At 39.6% G+C, this 15,928-nt stretch overlaps 2 protein-coding genes across 3 annotated transcripts; one reads left to right on the top strand and one right to left on the bottom strand.

The window, feature by feature from the left end:
* Nucleotides 1–1,071: 1,071 nt before the first annotated feature.
* LOC106580045 (sia-alpha-2,3-Gal-beta-1,4-GlcNAc-R:alpha 2,8-sialyltransferase) lies at nt 1,072–8,707 on the top strand. The gene is made up of 4 exons (XM_014160609.2): nt 1,072–1,699; nt 2,309–2,431; nt 2,645–3,202; nt 5,128–8,707. The coding sequence occupies exons 1-4, from the start codon at nt 1,539–1,541 to the stop codon at nt 5,408–5,410; spliced, it is 1,125 nt and encodes a 374-aa protein (XP_014016084.1). The 5' UTR covers nt 1,072–1,538; the 3' UTR covers nt 5,411–8,707.
* Nucleotides 8,708–8,733: 26 nt separating this feature from the next.
* Nucleotides 8,734–12,542, bottom strand: rb27b (Ras-related protein Rab-27B). Of its 2 annotated transcripts, none has more exon segments than NM_001141241.1 (6): nt 8,734–9,325; nt 10,163–10,286; nt 10,530–10,633; nt 10,826–10,911; nt 11,188–11,368; nt 12,462–12,536. In NM_001141241.1, coding segments are annotated over 5 exon segments (657 nt in total). In that variant the 5' UTR covers nt 11,344–11,368; nt 12,462–12,536; the 3' UTR covers nt 8,734–9,138.
* Nucleotides 12,543–15,928: the final 3,386 nt, after the last annotated feature.

The following is a 15,928-nucleotide window of genomic DNA, read 5'->3' as shown; positions in this document are numbered from 1 at the left end:
TCTAGGAAGAGTTTTGGTGCTTCCAAACTTCTTCCATTTAAGAATGATGGAGGCCGCTGTGTTCTTAGGGGACCTTCAATGCGGCAGAAATGTTTTGGTACCCTTCTATAGATCTGTGTCTCGGAGTTCTAGGGCCAATTCCTTCGACCTCATGGCTTGGTTTTCGTTCTGACATGCACTGTCAACTGTGGGACCTTATATAGACAGGTGTGTGCCTTTCCAAATCATGTCCAATCAATTGAATTTACCACCGGTGGACTCAAATCAAGTTGTAGAAACATCTCAAGGATGATCAATGGAAACAGGATGCACCTGAGCTCAATTTCGAAATTCATAGCAAAGGGTCAGAATACTTACGTAAATAAGGTATTTCTGTTTTTAATTTTGTATATATTTGCAAAAATACTAAAACCTGTTTTTGCTTTGTCGTTATGGGGTATTGTGTGTAGATTGATGAGGACAATTGTTTTTAAATCAAATTTTACAATAAGGCTGTATCGTAATAGAATTTGGAAAAAGTCAAGGGGTCTGAATACTTTCCCGAATGCACTGTATATATTTCCACACCATGAGGTTGGAATAATACTGTGAACATGATAATGCCCTTTCAGTGTAAGAGCTGTTTGAAAATGTCAGCCTGTTTTGGTGCATGGAGTTTTGGCCTGCCTGCAGTAAATTAGTTAAAGACCAATAAAAACTGAGTTCCAAACCTCTCTTCCAATAACAGCTATTTCCCCCCTTCCCTCTCAGACCATGCCCAGACAGTCGTAGGAAATTATTGCTTGAGAAATTCCTCTTTGCTGAGAAGCTATTTTTGTTTGTTTTCAATTGAAATGGTCAAAAAGAATCACAGTAAAGTACTTAATTTTTACCCAGAAATGATTTGTTATCGTGAAAAAAAACGTTTGCATTGGACCGCTAAACTGATATGCTACTGTTAATGAGATGTACTTTAGTATTCGTAGGGACATCCCTTATTCAGATGCGGATCAGGCTTCCACATTTGCAAAATATTATGTGATACAATATTTTGTACAGTCAGCAAGTAATATTCGATGGTATGCATAACACACCAAGTTTATTGCTCCCATCTCTAAACCACGGAGGTGTATTACAGTCATGACACTTTTAGTCGTATTTTCATCTGGGCTCAACAAACACTTCTCCATTTGCACCGGAATATGTGAAATTATTTAATGGGGAGAGGTTGCGTAGCCGAGACCGGTGAGAATTTTGCTGGATTGATACATTGACGTGAATTTCAGATGCATCGCCCTAATGGTATTAATCTGGCTGCCTGGAGAGAATTTGTAGTTCAGTGCGAAGGCAAGGCAGCAGGGATGATGTGAGTGCACGAAGACAAATCGCTAACTACCATTTCAACCACATTGCATATTTGCCGTCCATTTTACATTGGAAAGCATGTTTATTTTGTATCATAAAACCAATATGAATAGCCAAAATCAACATCTAGAATCGAGGTGATGAAGGCTGGCACATTTCCATCGCTGTTCTTCAAGGAATGAAAACGCTCCAAGATGGTCCGCATCGCAAACGCCCTGGGTCTGGTCATATTGATGGTTGCTCTTCTCATTTTATCCTTAATAAGTTATGTGTCCATTAGAAAGGATAGCATCTTCTCTTCCACAAAAAATGACAACATGGGAGGACCACGGATAATGTTCCACGCAGGATTTCGGTGAGTAGGCTAAACCAAGATTTGGAAGCTCATCATTTTTTATTTTGATATGACGCATGTAAAAATCCTGAAATGGTCCGATAATATGTGATTTATTTCACTCTGACAAGGCGCACGCGTTACATTTTTTTCCCAACGTAATCTTTGTGATTGATTATGTCTACATTGTTCTGTAGGCTATGGCATTGTATGGCCAACTGTATTAGAGGAATCAGGGCCTGAATAAATAATCACAATAAATAATAATTCCTCTGCAAGCGGGAGTAGCCTAATCTAATGCAAACCCCAGCGTCAATTAGCCTCACATTACATTTTTAATGACATTTCAACTGTAGAATCATCGACAGTAGGTTTTTGGCCAATTTATTATATATATAATATATATGTATGTATATATACATATTTCACAAACTATCGTTGCTCCATCAGTAGCCCAATTTTAATCAAGAGAACTGTCCAAGGTGCTGCTAGCTGTTATTGTGTCTATACTGTTACAAGCCCACACATAAATGCATGCTATGAGTGGGCTTGGACATGCTGACAATATGCTGACAATAATGCTGACAATATGAATAGCGTCTTTACTAAGGAAAACCCTTTTCTTCTCAGGTCACAGTTTGCCATGAATTTCCTGGACCCATCCTTCATCCCATTAACCAATGCTCTGAATGAGGAGCTGCAAGGGAAACCCTCCAAATGGAAATTCAATAGGACAGCTTTTTATCAGCAAAGGTATTATTATTATGTGGGTTATCTGTGATAATCTGTAGAAACATTTTCTATTGTTTTTAATGGAGTGTTCGGTTTAAACAGAATACTGTTTATGTGTTTAGTAGAACATTTCAGTTTATTTGTCGTTTGCATGTAGCAGTTGGCTACATAACATTGCATTTTGTTGAAACAACAGCTGTGAGCTGATATTTTGATCTGTTTACAACTTTTCAGGAAAGAGATCTTCCATTACATTGATGTGGCCAACAACTTCTCCCTCACCAAGAATGGTGTGCGCGTCGGCCAGCTGATGCACTTTGACTACTCCAGTCACAAGTATGTCTTCTCTATAAGCAACAACCTGAAGTCACTGCTTCCTGATGCTTCACCCATCCAGAACAAGCACTACAACGTGTGTGCCGTGGTGGGTAACAGTGGGATCCTGACTGGTAGTCATTGTGGGCCAGAGATCGACAGTTCCGACTTTATCTTCCGCTGCAACTTCGCCCCTACCGACTCCTACTACAAGGATGTGGGCCGGAAGACCAACCTCACCACCTTTAACCCCAGCATCCTGGAGAGGTACTACAACAACCTTTTGACCATCCAGGACCGCAACAACTTCTTCCTCAACCTGAAGAAGCTGGAGGGGGCCATTTTGTGGATCCCTGCATTTTTCCTCCACACCTCGGCCACCGTCACACGGACCCTGGTGGACTTCTTTGTTGAGCACAAGGGGCAGCTGAAAATCGAGCTGGCCTGGCCGGGAAACATCATGCAGGATGTTAACAAGTGAGTATGGAGAGACTGAGTTTATTGTGCCAGAGTTCTGGGAATCAGAACTGTCATTGTTGGTTTTGTTCTCACTTTCAGACACCATTGTTACTACAAACTGTACACACAAAAAATGACCCAACTGCTGGGTTGTAGGCATTGGGTCACTTAGGTTGTTTTCTTTTAAAAGAGCAAGGTTGGGTTTTAATGCTGGGTTATTGATGCTGGGTTATTGAAATATACTGCAGGCGTGGCTTAGTAGGGGCGTGGCTTTCAGATAGTTACTTTTGGCCACCTGTGAAAGTAATTGCCATTCCTGTTAATCTGTTCTGTTGTATTGTTACCGCATGTTAAGGTTGAACACTGGCAGTTTTGAAGCTTTTATGAGGCTTACAGAAGGCTTACAGAGGTTTTGTGTTCCTTAAAGTCCCAGTGCAATGAAAAATGTGATTTTCCGGTATTTTATATATATTTCCACACTATGAGTTAGGAATAATACTGTGAAATGTTGAAAAATATGATAATTTCCTTTTTGTGTAAGAGCACTTTACAAAGACCGCCTGGTGGGATGGAGTTTTGGCCTGCCTGGTCACACCACCAGGCAGTAAATTAGTTAATAGACCAATAAGAAAGAGAGTTACAAACCTTTCTGCCAATAACAGCTAGTTTTGTGTTTTACCCCCCCAACTCAGACCACTCCCAGACAGTCCTAGCACAATTCTTGCTAGAGTCTTTGCTAGGAAGCTTTTATTTGTATTTTATTTTTTACTGAAAACAATCACAGTAAGGTACTTAACTGACACCTAGAAATGATTTGATATTGAGATAAAATGTCAGCATTAGACCTTTAAAGCAGGAGTCCTTAATGGTGAAACAGCCACATCCGTTTGTGATATTACAACAGCATATACGGTTTTTTTATTGGATGCGAGATAAAAGAGCACAATATGTACTCCAAATGTTTTTTTTTATCATGCTGTGCAACGCTCCTCCGCTCTAAAGAAATAAAAAACATTGGTGGTGCGGTGGCCAGTGGCGCTGTTTCCCACTACTGCGGGTTCCATCTTGAAGAACCTATGCAAGTTCCAGTGTTGGGATAGCTACCACTTTATTACAATATGTAATTAATAATGTTAATATCCCAAAATATTTAAGGAATATTTAAAATTTCAGTGTACAATCTTAACATGTGATACAATAGAACAGAACAAATGAACAGGCATGACATTTGCTCTCATGGGTGACCAAAAATAACTATCTGAAAGCCACACCCTTAATAAGCCATAACTCCTGAAAATAATAAGGATTACATTAAAAAAGACCTGCTGCTGGGTCAACCCAGCATGAAAGTGAATAAAATCCAATTGATGGTTAAATTAACCCATGTTTGGGTAATCCTAACAACCCAACATGTTGGGTAATTCACGCAACCCAACTGGCTGGGTCAAAATAACCCACCGTGGGTTCTGTCTAATATTTACCCAGTGCTGAGTTAACCAAAAAAACGAATTTAAGTACCATAATCAAAAACACGATCAAAATCCGTCAGTTTAAGCTAGACATATCCGGAAAGTGGCCGAGCTACAGCTGTGTTTGTCAGCCCATGAGACATACCGAAAACCGATCTTTTCATGAAAACGTCTGTAGCGTCCAAACAGTTTGGCTTACAAAACTAATAGGACCCCACTATGGAAAGGGGGGACTTTCTTTTTTGCTCTATGACCCACACAAGTGTCACGGGACTTGTCTGAAGGTAACACGAATGGAAGTATGGAGGTAGTTTTGTGCCAAAAAAGCTAAACTATTTCCTAAGCTTTCGTATGTCTCTTAGATATAGGACAGACACTTCAAAACCTTATTCCTTATGATTTATTTTTGACTGTCTTTTTTGCCATCTGTCGAACACTTCATTGTCCAAAAAAGTGTTTACTTTTTTCCCATAGATATTGGAAGACCAAGAACCTGTCCCCGAAGCGACTCAGCACTGGTATCCTCATGTACACTCTGGCATCGGCCATGTGTGAGGAGATCCATCTGTATGGCTTCTGGCCCTTCGGCTGGGATCCCAACACAGGCAAGGAGCTGCCCTACCACTACTATGACAAGAAAGGAACCAAGTTCACCACCAAGTGGCAGGAGACCCACCAGCTGCCCAGTGAGTTTAAGCTGCTCTACAAGATGCATGGAGAAGGTGTGACCAAGCTGAGCCTTTCACACTGTTCTTAGACATTCCAGTCTGGGTGACAGGGCGTCAAGAAATTAATTTGGTGGAGCTCCAAACACAGCAGCTGACCTTGCGCTCACGTAATATATTTTGCGACTCGAAGCAGACAATGCATGATTTAGTAGTAAGACGTATTACTCTTTCACTCCAGAAACACACCATCATACCACAACTGCATCTTGCCTTTCAGCTTCGTCATAGGGTATGTAATTCACACTTTAGGTTGCGAGGAACATGGCACAGTATTTCAAAGGTGGATTGCTGGTTGACGATGTCGTTATGATGTATGTTATGCTGAATATATTATGTCACACTATCATAGTACTTATCATACAATATTTCACATCACATTATTTGCATTGCTATCATAATTGTGTGGATCAATAGATCAATAAAACACACATACATTTTATGAAAAAAAATCACTATTTCCAAACAAAAGTTTTTTCCAGAATGTAGGGGTGAGGTGGGGGGCATAATTATTACTAGGCTATAGCCTTATTTCAAAGGGATTTGATTGTTCTTTTGATATCACTGCTTAGTCTCAGGGAAGGAGTTAAGAGAAGGAATGTTTTTTTTTTTTTATCAGATTCAAATGCTCCCATTGAGGTGCGAACAGACACACTGTCTATTTCCCCTCCCTTTTTTAGCATACAATGAAGTACCATAGGTGCCAGCAGACAGACAATGGGCCCAGCCAGCACACTGCACTGCTAACTACTGTAGCAGTGAGATTTGTTTACAATGCCCCTTAATGTATATAATTGCTGCCCTATATAGATAAAGATACTGTGGCGATAGCCATAGTCCCACTATTTTACTGAGATTCTGGTGATAGCTCTGGTAATATTCAAATTTGCGAATGAGTAATCTACATTCCAACACCAAGCCATAGACTGAGCTTAGTTACAGAACACTTTAAACTATATCTATTGTTGTTATCATCCCGATTAAGAATTGTTCTTGAGTAATTGAACAAAACATTCAGAGAAAGTGTCAGAATTCTGTTTTAGTTTCATACGACTTCAACTCTTATCTATTTTCAAAATACCATTGAACACCATGGTGCTGAAGGTAAAAGGAATTTCACCAACCAGTCTTTACATTGTGGGATGCTTACCGTAACAGCATTTTTTGTTTTAGTCAAACGCTGAACACATAACTCATGTTATGACCCATGTATCAACACAGGGAAACGTTTTGCTTCCCACCACATTCACTGTGTGTACGAAAGTTTAAGAACACTTTCCTAATATTGTCTCAATTGTCTCAAGGCATACAAATCCTTCTTTAACCTGTCTCCTCCCCTTCTTCTACACTGATCTGATTGAAGTGGATTTAACAAGTGACATCCATAAAGGATCATAGCTTTCACCTGGATTCACCTGTCCAGTCTATGTCATGGAAAGAGAAGGTGTTCATAATGTTTTGTACACTCAGTGTATACATTACGTTGACTTTTGAGACATAAACCAGAGAAATTAAGTTTTGTTGAATAATTGTAGCATCTTGTACAAAGAGCATGATACACTATTGAATGACACTGCATGTAAGAAACTAACAAATTATTTGTGCTGATATTCTAATTTAAATATCACCAGAAACTTTGTATGAATGCTGTTTTAAGGCAGAAATTCCTATCAAACCACTGGGACCAAAATTCTTTGTTTTACCTTTCTGACAATTAAAGAACTAATGTAACTTTATTTTTATATCTCTAGATTATATTTACTCTCCTCAACAAAATGTTACATGAAACATATACTGTATCAAGCTCCACTATGTTAGAGGATTGGGTATGGATTGGTACTGTAGCTTTAAGGATTTAACCATTGACGTCTGTACATTGACTTTGCTCAAACGGTACCGTATGATAGCCACATGATGACTCACAGCACATGCTCACATTGGGAAGGAGGTGAGGTTGGTGAAAAACAGCACAAGTTGGCTGTATTTATTAGACAGAGGGTTGTGTCATAGTGTACATGGCATGCACAAGATATGGGATTGCCTTTATGAGCAGCGGTAGAAAATCTTAGGAATTTACCTTAAAACATATTTTGCTTATGAGTTCAGATTTACTATGCTCATGAACCAGATTATTGGTACTTTTAAAAGACAAGTTACTCAGTATTACATCGACCATGGGTGTCATGCTCACAGAAGTATTTTAGAACAGACCGGTTTGTTTTCCCATCATAGTACTGTCTGTCATCATTATTATGACACAAATATATGATACGAATGTGCCATTAGTTTGTTAGGTAGTAGTTTACTCTTAGTCCATACCCTGGTCGTGTAGATTCGATTTTAGATTAAATTAGATTTATATTTTCACTCATGTTTATTTCTTAAAAGTAAATACACCAAAGAAAGCCCATTAAACAGGAGACACTCATTTATCTGAATGTGATGTGATTTAAAATGTTGGCTTAAGTATGGCAACCAATGTACAACAATATATTTCATTCAATTGATGTTTTTTATTTGATGTGTTGTCAAATGATTTCCTGACATAGAAAACACTTGGGTAGTTGTGTGGTATATTTGCCTTTTATGTCTTGTCTAATGGGTTCTGTTGTTGAATTATAATGCCTCTATGAATGTCCTCCTTTAAATACTTCCATGTACTGATCATCTCCAAAGAAAACTACAGTACTACTCACATAAATGAAGAGAATGTATTCTCCCCCACATGTCCTTAGAGCAAAATGTCCAATGTGTGTGTAGTAATGTGTGTGCAGACGCGTTTGTGTTCAAAAGGAATGGTACCAACAGAATCCCGGATTGCAAATCACCCCAAGTTTGTGCTTGCATGTATTTATTTGATAAGAACAAACTGATAAGTCATCAAAGCAGCCAGCCATTTTCATGTCAAAAGGCAATTATTGGTAAAACTGCCATTAATTGTGTTTAAAATGACAGCATTTATTCTTAAGACTTTGTATTAAAACCTATTTAATATTTTTTTTCTGTCAGTAATTATGACCTCTAAACATTTTCTATACTTTCTTAAATGTGCATGACAATTTTGTTCCAGTAATAGTCAAGCTTAGTACCAAATGTGCTCCTTGTCGTATACAGTAGAACCCATGGATCCTGTCATACACTTTGCTATCTATGTTTGTGTAAAACAATAATAGATTTTCTCATTCCTATATAAGATATGTAACCATGACTGTGAATGAGTTGTTGCATAATCAGTTTTGGATTATATATTGTCAATTATAAATGTGCGTGCCTGCATTTTCCTTCCATCGATGCCTCAATGTGTCAAATAAAAAAAAACATACTTTTTACATATGACTCTTCTTCAAACACTTTTGATTAGTATTTATCAATTTAGAATCACACAAAGCCTAGTCATATTACAAATATTGGCTTGAGATCTACACATGCTGCTTTCATTTACTTTTTAATCATTTTACAATGTTATAAAACTGGATTGTGTGTTATATTGCTTGTTTCGGGTCATTAACATACAGCACAAGTACAGACTGAAAATAATACTGACCAGGTTGGGAATAAATAGCCAGTGCAGCAGTTATCAATCCAAAAATAAACACACATTATTGCATAAGAGGATAATACACATCCTTAAAATACTGTATAGGATAATTGAACTTTCCAATATAATAAAACTCCTATGATGCAATAGTTACACATTTGAATGGATGGTCCTTCATTCTGAATGCCGCCAACCACATGTCCATGAAATGTGGCTGACACCCTAACAGGCACACTTCCTGCTGGTGGAGGTTTCAGCCACTTTGTTAATGACTGCGCTCCCATTGGCAGCCTCTGACACAGGCCCCTCTGTGTTCTGCTCCATGCGCCTCATCACCAGGTTCAGCAGAGTGGTCACTGCCTGGTCTACCTCATCCCCTGTGGCACTACTCGTCTCAAAATAGGGGACACTAGGGAGAAAGGGAGGGACTTATTAACCTGAACACTATACTGATTATAGTGATTATTAATGAATGGATAAAGGCCACAACGTTCAGTTGAATTGTGGTTTATTTCTAATGAGGTCATTTTTATTTTAAAGGTCTAATGCAGCCGTTTGTATCTTAATATCAAATCAATTCTGGGTAACAATTAAGTACCTTACTGTGATTGTTTTCAATTTAATTGGTCAGAAATAAGCAAAAATATCTTCTTAGCAAAGAGGAATTTCTCAGACTGTCTGGGAGTTGTCTGAGTGGGGAGGGGGGGGGATTTCACTAGCCGTTATTGGCAGAGAGGTTTGGAACTCTCTTTCTTATTGGTCTAATAACTCATTTACCACCTGGTGAATTAAAAAGGCAGGCCAAATCTCCATCCCACCTAAACAGGCTGAAATTTCAGCCAGTGTTTTCAAACAGCTTTTACACTAAAAGGCCATTATAATAATTTTCACAATTTCACAGTATTATTCTAACCTCAGTGTGGAAATATATATCAAACACAGGAAATCACATTTTTGATTGCACTTGGCCTTTAAAGATGCTGGAGAGGCTCCATAAAGTGGATGGTAGTAGCTAACTGACTCAACCTCCTGGTGAATTAACAGAAGTAGTACAATAGTACTACTTCTGTTTGGAGCATTCGCACTAGATCGGTACGAATGCTTCAGAGTTGTGCTAAAAGTATGAACTCAAACACCCTCAGTTCATGGCGGTTCGCTGGAGAAGAGAGCTGTGCCAATGGTTAGATCAAATTTTGCGGAGATAGCAGAACTTTGTCCTGAGCAAGCAGGTATCCATCTCACTTACCAATATCTGTCCGCCAGGTCCCTGGCTTGTTTTCCTTGTACATCTCTCAGGTCTTTGAGGTCTGCTTTGGTGCCAACTAAGACTATGTCTGGACTGTCACAATAGGCATTTGCCTGTAGCTGACCTGAACAATCACAACAAGAGGTAATCAAATTCCAGTTATTGATGGATATGTAAGTTAGTATTTGAATCACAAACAGTAACCTACCCTGCTAGATTGAGATAATTTACTATAATGCCAAATTCAACGTAAAATACACTATCAATGTGGTATTGTACTTACAGGCTCTACTAAATGGATGATTCAAACTGACTACAGGCTGACATTGATCTAAGTGCTTTGGCAGATACGTGTGCTGAGACATACTCATCCAGTTCCTGACATTCAGAAAACTCTGCTGATTGGTCAGATCAAACATAAGAAGGAAGCCCATTGCGTCTCTGAAGAAGGCTGTAGTGAGACTTCTGAACCTGGAATTTATACAATTACAACAATGTTCGAACACTGGTAACGTTATGCATGTGGATTATTGATACAAAATTGCCTTTGAATTTCTAAATACAGTATACTCCTAGAAAAACGGCAAATACCGTGAAATGTGACAGACTTGCAGAGCAGGACAGTTCCGATATCACATGTACTGTCAGCTTGTTGTGGCCTACCTCTCCTGCCCTGCTGTGTCCCAGAGCTGTAGGTGCACTTTAAAAGTCTTCTCTGTCGTTCCATTAGAGCCAGTCCCCAAATACGTCTGAAGACACAAGAAAGTTGTAGAATAAGTGTCATCTCAAGAGCTGGGACCAAAGGCATGCACTTTCGCTCTGGAATATGTTTTTAACAAATGTTCTACTTTAATTGTGAGTTGATCCCCTACTATTCCATCCAAAAAACAATCCAATATTCAACATTTGGATTTGTATAACCACATTATCATTGGAAGCTGGTGTGGAGCAAGGATGACTGAACATGAATGATATGTTTGAAAGGAATGTCATGGGCTGCACACAAGTAAAGCATCACGACTCACCACTCTCTTTTCCCTGAAGTCTATTCCCACTGTGGTGGTGAACTTGCTGTTGAACTTGTTGTCGGTGTACCTGTAGAGGAAAGTGGTCTTGCCCACTCCAGAGTCCCCTAACGACAAGAGCTTGATCAGGTAGTCATAATCCCAATCAGTCGTCATTGTGCAGCCTCGTGCCAAACCTGCCCTAAAATATGAAACCAAAGTACTGTAGGCTATTATAGTCAATATACTACAAAGTGCCCTAAAAGGATTGAACAAATAGGCAAACATTGGCCTAACACATAGCTGAAATTCCCAGTCAGTGGGTTCATGATCACAGGGGCTTAGTAGGCCGTCACAACTTTGAGTCATTAAAAGCTGATCAGAGCAGAGCTAGCACATGACTCGACCCAGCTTTCACATGAGCAGTCAAGTGGCTGTCCCGTGTGAGATGCAGGAAAACTCGAAACTGTGGCTTCTATTCATTGTCTACATACAGTACACTCTCAAATAGTACAGAGACAGAATACAAAGAGTGCAAAACGACCTTGGGGTCCTGTAACTTATTCAGTTACACTGGTAACTCTTTATTTGAGTAATAGCATGACAAAGCATCTTGTAGTATGTGGATGAAGATCAAGTGGAAGAAAATATCAAAAGGGATGTTGACATTTTTACATCATTACCGTCATGGACATCAATTGATCCATTATTGTGTTGGGAACAGTCTAAAAGCACAACCTTATTGTTAATTTAAAATGTTTTATATCCAATCTGCTTCGTACTTGGAAATGGCCTGTCATACGACTCAGATTCCTTAGGCACTGAAAAAGGAATGAGATGCCAATACGAAATGCTGACTCATTTCCAGTGTGGATTATCAATATGATATTTCTGCTCAGTTGTCTGTTGTCTTTATTGAAAGATGAGGAAAAAGTAGGCCTGATGAAATTCTTTCAATGGCATGTGTCTGTGATGCCCGAAATATTTAAGACATTGGACAATATTTATTTTGTATGCAGAGAATGTGTAAATTATCCATAGAACAAATTAATCTGTATGCAGATTCTCTTGAAGATAAATGGCCATTATGCACATAAGGAACGTCTCAAAATGCCTTTTCAGAAAATGTAGGCCAACCATAATGCCCCCAACAATACAGTGTGACAGACAATACAATGCCCGATGAAATGCCTGGAGATGAGTAAACCAATATGCCACTCAATGATGCTGCTACAAAATGCATGAACTTCACTCTACCAAGATTGGAGAAAAACGATAAATAAATTCAATCTTACCGATTTAGCCAGAGGTACTGCCAACTTCCATTCAGGGAGCTCAACCAGTCCTTGGCAAACACATAGCTATTGCCTGAACCTTTCCCCATCTCACATGCTATAAGGGAGGAGTTTCCAGCTAAAAAAAGAACCACAGAGTGCGGTGTTCACAGACCTTGTGTTTTCTGGTATTTCTCAGGGGGAAAAAGCTCTTTAATAACTGGATTGCGGCCCTGTCTACAAATAATGTGTGCTTATGTGAATTTCAGTGGAACTCAGCAAACTGGGAGCTTTGTAAACCCCCTAAAAGTCATTTCTCCCTCTTATTCTTCTGGAATCTCAACAAGTTGGCTAATACTCTAAACTGAGTGTTTCCCTTTCTAATGCATTAGGACATCATCTTGAGTCAACATGTGGGGAGGCATGTGGGGGTAACTTGTATTGTGTCACCCACTGTTTGTACATCATTTTTATACCAGGTCTAGACTACATATCAAAAGTCAGTGGACACCTGTTCGTCGAACATCTCATTCCAAAATCATGGGCATTAATATGGAGCTGGTCCCCTCTGTGCTGCAATAACAGCCTCCACTCTTCTGGGACGGATTTCCACTAGATGTTGGAGCATTTCTGTGGGGACTTGCTTCCATTCAGCCACAAGAGCATTAGTGAGGTCGGGCACTGATGTTGGGCGATGAGGCCTGGCTCGCAGTCGGCGTTCCAATTCATCCCAAAGGTGTTCGATTGGGTTGAGGTCAGGGCTCTGTGCAGGCCAGTCAAATTCTTCCACGCTGATCTCGACAAACCATTTCTGTATGGACCTCGCTTTGTGCACAGGGTCATTTTCATGCTGAAACAGGAAAGGGCCTTCCCCAAACTGTTGCCACAAATTTGGAAGTACAGAATTGTCTAGAATGTCATTGTAGCATTAAGATTTCTCTTCACTGGAACTAAGTGGCCTAGCCGGAACCATGAAAAACAGCCCCAGACCCTTATTCCTCCTCCACCAAACTTTACAGTTGGCACTATACATTCGGGCAGGTAACATTCTCCTGCCATCCACCAAACACAGATTTGTCCGTCCGACTGCCAGATGGTGAAGCGTGATTCATCACTCCAGAGAATGCGTTTCAAATCCTGCAATATGACCACATTCATTGAGTGACACATTGATCATATATGTATTGATTACGTACAGTATTGATTGATTATTTATTTGGACGACAGGGAATGAGCTGTAGGATAACACAACTGACAATCCTCTTTGAAATATGTTTCAATTGTAGGACTGTATTGTATGAACAGATAACAGGAATAGTTTTTGTTGTCTTTCCATTCAAGTATTTATTCATCTTGCTCTTTTTGTACAATTGTCATGTCATGTAGCCAAAGATTTTTATTTTACCATCTTTTCTCAAGGAAATTGTGATTAATATGCTTTTTGTATAATGTTGGTTAATATTATGTTGTTAATATGTTATTTATAGGAACTATTTATTTAATAAATTATTTGTAAATTCATAAAAAAATACTTTGTTTGAATTTATCAAAAGTAATTAAGTACCATCCTCTTATCATTAAAAGAGGATTCCATTGACACCATGCAACCATTTTTACTAATGTAACAGAAAGTCCCGATCCAGTAAGTCAAGAGTACAGCTGCTCCCTGTGTGTTTGTACTGGTCCATCCTGGATCCCCTAGTCTAGTAAAGCCCTTGTTCCCTCTCAATGGGCCAGTAATGGCCATCCCTCTGATTGTCCACTACAAACACCCTGACCGCTGTGTGGACACAGAGACCACCCCTGACCTCTGAACCCTTATCTAGTGTCCGAGGGCAGAGAGAAGGGAAGAACGCGTTTCCACTGCTCCAGAGTCCAATGGCGGCAAGCTTTACGTCACTCCAGCCGATGCGTGGCATTGCGCATGGTGATCTTAGGCTTGTGAGTGGCTGCTCGGACATGGAAACCCATCAATCTCCTGATGAAAAGTTATTGTGCCAACGTTGCTTCCAGAGGCAGTTTGGAACTGAGTGTTGGAACCGAGGACAGATGATTTTTACACGCTTCAGCCCTCGGCGGTCCCGTTTTGTGAGCTTGTGTGGCCTACCACTTCACGGCTCAGCTGTTGTTGCACCGACAGTGAGGGAAAAAAGTTTTTGATCCCCTGCTGATTTTGTACGTTTGCCCACTGACAAAGAAATGATCAGTCTATAATTTTAATGGTAGGTTTATTTCAACAGTAAGAGACAGAATAACAACAAAATAATCCAGAAAAACGCATGTCAAAAATGTTATAAAATGATTTGCTTCTTATTTTTCATGAAGGGAGTCTTCATCACTAATAGCCTGGGATATTATGAAGATATGTACGTAGACAAAAGACAGAAAGACATATCAATATGTGCACTGTGTTGGTGCTAACAGTGTTAGCTGAAAACGGTTTAAATCACAAGGTCATTTCATTTATCAGTTTTCATTTTCAGTGGGGTGACTGGAGTGTCATCTATGCCCAAGGCTAGATTCTGGAGACGAAGAGCGTTGGAGGCTCCGAACTCCCTCACCAGGTCAACCAATGGGAAGAGCTGCAAGTCCTGCACACTAATCAATCCCAGGGCCTGAAATCCCTAAGCAGTCTGGTGGCCTAGTGAATATATAGTACAAAATCAACCATCCAATGTTTATACAGTGGGAATTATATTCACTACGTTACTCCCAACAATGTTGGATAAGTATTTTTGTGATGATAGAAGCATTTGTTGTGATTTTTGACATAATATAGGGAAATAAGAACCAGTCAACATGGCCGAGTACATGGAGGCTGACACATCAAGCAGCATCAAGGAAAATGGTTTAGAAAAGGAGGCCGGAGTACATTTGCCGGGCGCAACACGTCAAAGGAAACTGTTCTTCCTATGTTCATTTTGGAGAGAGAAATCCTTACAAGGGAGGATGCCATAGCCAACCCTCTGAAAGAAGAAGAGCTCCACCATAGCCTCATCCAGGAAATCCACCCAAGCCACCTTAGGTCAGTACAGAGAGTTAGAGCACTCTGGCGTATCCATCTACATAAAAGGAAGCAAGGGCAAAACTCCAATTAGAGGAATATCTGTCTGTGGAAAGCATGCAGTGTTCAAGGAAAACAACCCTTTCAGGTTGAATTCATGCATGGCCAATCAGAACTCAGTCCAAGTTACCTTTATTTATTTAACTAGGCAAGTCAGTTAACAAAATTCTTCTTTACAATGACGGCCTACCAGAAGGCAAAAGGCCTCCTGCGTGGACGTGGGCTGGGATTAAAAATAAAAAATAAAATAAAAATATAGTACAAAACACACATCACGACAAGAGAAACACCACAACACTACATAAAAAGAGACCTAAGACAACCAAAGAGCTGCCTGAATTAGTTTCTAACTTAAGCAGGCTGCAAACTGTGGGGAAAGTGATGAAACGCATGATTCTATACAAGAACCAATTCATTAACTGTT

The sequence above is a fragment of the Salmo salar genome, chromosome ssa20, assembly GCF_905237065.1.
Source record: "Salmo salar chromosome ssa20, Ssal_v3.1, whole genome shotgun sequence".
NCBI classification, from domain to species: domain Eukaryota; kingdom Metazoa; phylum Chordata; class Actinopteri; order Salmoniformes; family Salmonidae; genus Salmo; species Salmo salar.
The sequence above is the reverse complement of the archived record's forward strand: the minus strand, read 5'-3'. Positions and strand labels throughout refer to the sequence as shown.

What these genes read in the sequence shown, in the direction of transcription:
- LOC106580045 (XM_014160609.2), top strand. Translation starts at nt 1,539, where the DNA reads ATGGTCCGCATCGCAAACGCCCTGGGTCTGGTCATATTGATGGTTGCT. An exon ending in ATGTTCCACGCAGGATTTCG is followed by an intron (nt 1,700 to 2,308) that starts GTGAGTAGGCTA and finishes TTTTCTTCTCAG; the next exon opens with GTCACAGTTTGCCATGAATT. An exon ending in ATCATGCAGGATGTTAACAA is followed by an intron (nt 3,203 to 5,127) that starts GTGAGTATGGAG and finishes TTTTTCCCATAG; the next exon opens with ATATTGGAAGACCAAGAACC.
- rb27b (XM_014160053.2), bottom strand. Translation starts at nt 11,343, where the DNA reads ATGACGACTGATTGGGATTATGACTACCTGATCAAGCTCTTGTCGTTA. An exon ending in ACTTCAGGGAAAAGAGAGTG is followed by an intron (nt 10,912 to 11,187) that starts GTGAGTCGTGAT and finishes TTGTGTCTTCAG; the next exon opens with ACGTATTTGGGGACTGGCTC. An exon ending in GAATGTCAGGAACTGGATGA is followed by an intron (nt 10,287 to 10,529) that starts GTATGTCTCAGC and finishes GTGATTGTTCAG; the next exon opens with GTCAGCTACAGGCAAATGCC.